We start from the raw sequence: 6963 nt of genomic DNA on the forward strand, positions 1-6963 counted from the left end.
CAACACCAGGGCCACCAGGGCAGTGGGGCAGGGCCACAGCAGCAGCACTGGCAACACCAAATGCTGCTGCTGCTGCTGGGCACAGCTGCTGTGCCAGCACTGATCTGCCCCCAGCTCTGCACACAGACATTGCTGCTGCAGCTCCAGAGAAGGCAACAAAAGGGCATCTCTGCAGAAAACTTTGCTGGGAGATCCTTTAGTTCCTTTAAAGCCACCAGGAGCACGGCCCCTCATTGACACAGTCTGTGGGCTCAGGGAAGGTAGAGAGAAACTAAATGAGAAAAGGCCCAAACACTGATATTTAATTATGGACAATATAAAATACTAAAAAAAAGGGGGAAAAAACTGACAACCAAACCAACAAGAAATATTAAAAATTACTTTTATTACAAGTGATTTGCAAACACTGGCCTGCAGTTTAATGTTTCTGAAAGCATCCAGTCATCAGTCTCCCGACTGCAGCCTTGAGCTCCTGGTTCCTTAGGCTGTAGATGAGGGGGTTCAGGGCTGGAGGCACCACCGAGTACAGAACTGACAGGGCCAGATCCAGGGATGGGGAGGACATGGAGGGGGGCTTCAAGTGAGCAAAGATTAGAGTGCTGAGGAACAGGGAGAGAACAGCCAGGTGAGGGAGGCAGGTGGAAAAGGCTTTGTGCCGTCCCTGCTCAGAGGGGATCCTCAGCACGGCCCTGAAGATCTGCACATAGGAGAAAACAATGAACACAAAACATCCAAGTCCTAAAGATGCACTAACAGCAATGAGCCCCAGTTGTTTAAAGTTGGAGTGTGAGCAGGAGAGCTTGAGGATCTGTGGGATTTCACAGAAGAATTGGCCCAGGACATTGCCATGGCACAAGGGCAGGGAAAATGTATTGGCTGTGTGCATGAGAGCATTGAGAAAGGCACCGCCCCAGGCAGCTGCTGCCATGTGGGCACAAGCTCTGCTGCCCAGGAGGGTCTCGTAGTGCAGGGGTTTGCAGATGGACACGTAGCGGTCATAGCACATGATGGTCAGGAGGAAAAGCTCTGCTGAGATGAAGAACAGAAAGAAAAAGAGTTGAGCTGCACATCCAGTGTAGGAGATGTTCCTGGTGTCCCAGAAGGAATTGTGCATGGCTTTGGGGACAGTGGTGCAGATGGAGCCCAGGTCGCTGAGGGCCAGGTTGAGCAGGAAGAAGAACATGGGCGTGTGCAGGTGGTGGCTGCAGGCTACGGCGCTGATGATGAGGCTGTTGCCCAGGAGGGCAGCCAGGGAGATGGCCAGCAAGAGGCAGAAGTGCAGGAGCTGCAGCTGCCGCGTGTCTGCCAATGCCAGCAGGAGGAAGTGCCGGAGGGAGCTACTGTTGGACATTGGCTGGGGCTGGACCTGGGGAAATGCTCATGGAGAAAAGGACAGTGAAGAGTTAGAGGAGATACCTGTAACCAAAATTCAAGCCATTTCCCCTATACCCTCCCCTGAAATACACACAGAAACACTACTGTATTTAAGAGTTCTGTGGTTTTCTATTAAGCTTCCCCCATGTCTCTCCTGGTATTCTTGGATATCAAACCCTCAGTATTTCTGCTGCTCTATTCTGATAGAACAGAGTGAGTTCCCTGAGGCAAGATGATGAGTGGAGCGTGTGGGGACATGGTCTGTCATGTCACTGTCTTTGGAGTTTCTCTGGGCTTTAACCATCCTCAGGTGGAGGACAGTCACTTTCTTATGCTGCCCATAAAATATCACCAGGTACTGCTGAGAGCAGATGGATCCACCACAGCCCACAGCCCAGCTTCACACTTGTAGCCAAGGTCTTACGTTGCTCATTTCACCAACCCAGCAGCATTTTCACAGTCACAACATCTCTGCCTTTCCCCATTAATCTTATAACTCAGAGATGCTCTCGGACAGGTTTGCACCCTGGATTGAAGCTCCCAGCTTGGACTGAAATCTTAGGGAGATTTCCAAGTGTCCTTATGATGGCATTGGATGAAGGGAGATGCAGCTCCTTCCCTGGCTGCACTGACAGCATTGCCCAGAGCCGGGCACTGGGGACAGCGTCACCCTGAGCCAGCTGTGCCACCTCCCAGAGCCCCCTGTGCCGGGCAGCTGCTCCCAGCCCTGTGCTCTGCAGAGGGAACTGGGCCCGGGGCTGCAGAGCTGCCCCATGGCTCTGCTGCAGCTCTGCCTGCACAGGAGGGGCTGCACGCCTTGGAGCCCCGGCCCTGAGGGCAGAGGCTTGGCTGGGGCACAGGAGGGAGGGGGCTTGTTCAGAGGGAGAGGCTGCATTTCAGGGCCTCCTGTGAAGATCTCTAAAGACAGCATTTCTGGGTTTTGTTTTCTCTTATTGCCTGATATTCTCTCTGCTTCCTGGAGATTTGCCTGCTGCAGGTGTTTCCCTGTGCCTGATCTCTCCCTGCCAGCATCACAGACCCCAAATCTCTGTGCCCTTTCCTTGGCCTGACAGAACCCTGTCTGTTTGCAGAGCGCTGGCTGGGGGCAGGTTCTGTTTGCAGCTTGTAGAAAGGACAGCTCAGACTGAGCCTGATGGCTCCAGCAAAGGTGATACTGATCCTGTCAATGGGCAGAGTGGCTGTAAGCACATTAAGGATCTCCTGTGACCCTATTGATCACGAAAAGGAACATTTTGGATGTCTCAGGCACTTGTCAAAATTCGTAATTATTAATTCATAAACAACCTTTAAGATTTATGCACCCTTCCCTGTCATTCGCCAAATGGAGGAAACTAAATGCAAAGTCTTGGGAAATTTCCTCATTTTTATCAAAACCTTTGCCTTGGAAATATTCTATGACTGACCAGAACCCCTCAGCAAGTCAGAGCTTCATGACCATTTCCTCCCCTACACCAGAAATACTCAGGAGTTGTACTCACAGGGTCTGTAGGCAATGGGGTGTTCCAGCTTGAGGAGATGGCTCCAGGAGCTGCAGCTGCATTGTCCTGCAGCCAGAGGTTCCTGTGCCAAGGGCTGGCAGTGATTCTGCCCCAGGCACTTCTCAGCACCTTCCCAGCCCTGACTGATTGAAGCTCTCTGTGCCTCTCTGCTGTGCCCGGGGTGGCTGCAGGCAGTGCCCCAGCCCTGCTGGTCTGGCAGAAGAGCTGCTCATCAAGAGAAATGTGCTTTTGAAGCTCTTCTTGGTTACCAGGAGCTGCCTCTGTGCCAGGAGCCCACCCAGCTCAGCAGCACAGAAACAGCACAAGGACTTTAATGAGCCTCTGGGGCTTTGTGCTCAGGCCCTGCACATCAGTCCCTGAGAGGGAGCTGAAGAAACCTCTCCAGAACTCCAAGTCAGAATCCAACTCCAAAGTTTCTTGGACTTTTAATGGGTCCCTCTGAGTGAGATGACAGAGAATCTGTCCCCAGGCCCCAGGCAGAGCAGAGAACTGGAGGCAGTGATGACAGGTGGGGACAAAGAGAAGCCAAGTCTTGGTGCCCTGGGGCACAGCAGCAGGGTCTGTGCCACCACAGGCTGTGAGGAGACACCTTGTCCTGAGGCCCTGGGGCCTCCTGGCACAGCCCCAGCCAGACTGGGCTCTGTCAGCATCTTGTCCTGCCATCAGCATCCTCCCTTAGCCCACATCCCAGTGGCCTCAAGGATCTGCTGGAAGGATTCCCTGGGGAGTCTTTGTCAGGAATGGCCCTAAGGGGCTCCTTAATGCTAACAGAGTTTTTCAAAGGACTTTGGGTTTGGTTTTTGCCTTGGAGTCTCTGAGAGGTTTATTGCAATCATGGCCTCCAATTATCTGCTTTAATTAGTCCCCTGAGAACCTTTGTCAGTAACAACACTCAGTGGGCTCATTAATGCCTCAAGGTACTTCAGTTATTTTAAGGTACTTGGTGTTTCACTTTTAATACAAACTCAATGAGAAGTTTCTGCAGTCATGGCCCCAGTTTTCTGCTTTAATGAGTCCCTTGAGAACTCTGTACTGACATTCAGTGGGGCTCATCAATGATTTGAAATACTCAAGGTTTTTAAGGTACTTTGGAATTTCCTTTCCACACTGAGTCTCTGAGAGCATTTAGTGCCATCCTGGCCTCCAATTCACTCCTCCAAGGAGTCCAGGAGGAGCCTGCATTGGGGATGGACCTCAGTGGGACCCATTTATGCTTTGAGACACTTTGAGTGTTTCCTCTGACTTTGACATCTGGAACGGTTTGTGCAATCTCCTCTCAGGCCCTGAGGTTCCAGGGCTTACCTCCAAATGCACCACAGGGCTCATTAGGATCAAACAAGTCCTGACATACCATGGCTCTGCCTTGATTTCCCGCTGCTCTCATGCAGTTCATCAGGAAGTTCTCTGTAGTGGTTTTGGATCACCAATATGAGATTTCCTAGCCAATGCATCAATTAGTGTGGTGGGTTCAGTGTTGGCTAATTACCTGTGCACTCACTAGAATATTCTTACTGATTTTCTGCTGTGAGATCGAATTAGGAGAAAGGCAAAGTGGCCTCAAAACTTTAAAGGGTATAAAGAAAAGATTATAAATAGTAACTCAGAGAAATAAGAATCAGAACAAAACTTTTAGAATACTTCTCTCCCTAAAACCTTTTCTTTGTTACTGACAATGTAATGAGACAAAACCTAAAGGTTTCAGTCAGTTTACCACTTCTATAAGAGCCTTTCTTCAGTTCTCTTGGGTAGAGGAGTCTCTCTTTCCTTCTATGGATACTTCTCCATAAGAACATAATTCTCTCATTGCTCTCAATTTCAGTGAATAGCAGCTGCAATTGTGAAGTCCCTCCCATTTTTTCCACAACTTTTCTCACAGCTGTGTTCATGGGCCATGTCTACTTATGGGGTATTCGTTTAAAGATGAGCTGTTGAAGAGCAAAGGTCCTCTTCATGTATTTCTGAAATTATCTTCATCTCTGAATACAGAGATCTTCTTCTCTTCATGAGGGCACAGGGTCTCCACACTCCTCTCTCTTTCTCTGTTCTAACTTCTCATGCGATCACAGCTACTTCAACATTTGCTTACTTTAGCATAGAGGCCTGTCACGTTAAAGGCTCCCAGCCAGGTAATAATAGACATTGACTCAATGATTCACAGAAGGCTGATCAATAATTTTTATTAAGAAACCCATACTTTTATACCCCAGTTTGATACATGTGGACTTAAATGGTCCTCCAATCCAAACCTCATCACCATTGGCTAATTAAGAACCCACCATTTGGTAAACAAATCTCCATAGCACATTCAACTTGTTTAAAATACCAAGTGCAGCAAGTTAAGCTAAGAACTTTTTCTTTTTTCTGATCTTCTCCAAAGGCTTTTCCAAAACAATGCCTGGGAAAGTTGTATTTCTCTCTGTGGCCAGAGAGCTGCTACCATAGAAGGCTTTGCTGAACAAGTCATTTCCTCATACTTTTTAGTGCATTATAGGGAAAAAGAGAGTCTGATGTATCAATTACATCCTTCTTCATAGCTTTACAAGAGGATTTCAGCCCCAAGATCAGGACATCTCCTCATCCCTCCCATTTGGGATTCAACTTCCTCTTCACTGACCTTGGTGTCTTCATGTTGCTCCTCTATGAGCCTGCACTTTGTCCTTTTCTCTCACTGGAGAGAGGATGGCAGCACTGAAATAATTCATATCTCACCCGGGGCCTGCAGATGGTTCTGTGACCTTGGCCAGGCTTGGTTCTCGCGGCTGGAGCTGTTTTACGATGGAGATTTCTGCAGCGGCTGCGCTGGGGCTGTGTCAGGATGGGCCACACTGGGGCAGGGCCAGGATCTCAGCAGCCAGGGCAGAGCACAGCAGCAGCACAGCCAGGGGCCGATGGCTTCTCCTCCTCTGCCGGGGGCTTGCGGCTGAACCCCAGCGGTTTTTTCATCTTTAACATGTGTTTCCACAGAGGCATGTACAGTTTCCTTAGTAGTTTAGCAGATTGTCAATTCTCCAAGCTAATCACTGATTGGTTTTTTGTCAGACACGGAGGACATTCCTAGCATCTTCTCTTAGAACATCACTTCTGTGATGCAAAACCGCCACAAGAGCACAGAGCTCCTTTGTCCATATGTAGTGCTTATGTGCCTGAGGCCTCCAAACCCCTCCTTAGGGGGTCTCTGGGCCCTCTCCAAGGTGTTTTTAAATGAAAACATTCAGCTTTTACTCTAAGAAAATCACCAGAAGACAGGGCCAGCCCGACCTCTCTGTCCTGGCTACTTTTGTCTGGGAGCAATCCTTGGATATACAGAATTTGGGAGGCCAAATTCTAATTTTGGCCATGGTCCCTGGACAAGAATGCCAGTTCTTTTCCATAGGAACGAAGCAACAGAGCCCCAGTGTTTGAGGGGCAGATGAGAGGTGACCACCAGAGGCCAAGGCCAGCCAGAGCTGGCAGATTTTGTTCTGAGAGATACCCTTGCATATAGGAAATTTTTAGGGAGAGTACCAATTTTGGCAATGCATATCTGAAAAGAGGAATGGTTCTTTTCCATAGCAAGGAAAGCACAGAGCCCCAGTGTTCCAGGAGCTGATGAGAGGCCGCCCTTGACATCCCAACATCAGCCAGACCTGTCAGGCAGCCCCTGGGAGGCCAAGCCAGCCAGATCTGCTCCATGTTCCCTTGGTTCCATGGGGCCCCACAGTGTCCCAATGGTCCCTTGCTTCCAGGAGGCCCTGAGGTGTCATAATGCCCCCTTGGTGACACCAGGCCCTGAAGGGTCACAATGGTCTCCATGGTTCCATCAGACCCCACAGAGTCATTATGGTCTCTGAGTTCCATGAAGCCCAACTGTGTCACCATGGCCCCTTGGTTCCATGGGCTCCAGTGGTGCCACAATGATCCCCTTGGTTCCATGAGGTCCCCACAGTGTCCCAGGGATCTCCACGGGAAGGAAAGAGCCCGGTCCCAGGGTTGCAGGGGCAGTCACCAGAGGCCAAGGCCAGCCAGACTTGACAGTACTGGTAGATTTTGCCTGGGAGCAACCCTTCGATGTACAGAATTTTAGAGGTCC

General features: G+C 49.8%; 1 protein-coding gene across 1 annotated transcript; it reads right to left on the bottom strand.

The window, feature by feature from the left end:
* Positions 1-418: 418 nt before the first annotated feature.
* Positions 419-1351, bottom strand: LOC141731674 (olfactory receptor 14J1-like). The gene has a single exon (XM_074558095.1). The coding sequence runs from the start codon at positions 1349-1351 to the stop codon at positions 419-421; it is 933 nt and encodes a 310-aa protein (XP_074414196.1).
* Between the last annotated feature and the right edge of the window lie 5612 nt (positions 1352-6963).

Source organism: Zonotrichia albicollis, chromosome 24 (assembly GCF_047830755.1).
Source record: "Zonotrichia albicollis isolate bZonAlb1 chromosome 24, bZonAlb1.hap1, whole genome shotgun sequence".
NCBI classification, from domain to species: Eukaryota; Metazoa; Chordata; class Aves; order Passeriformes; family Passerellidae; genus Zonotrichia; species Zonotrichia albicollis.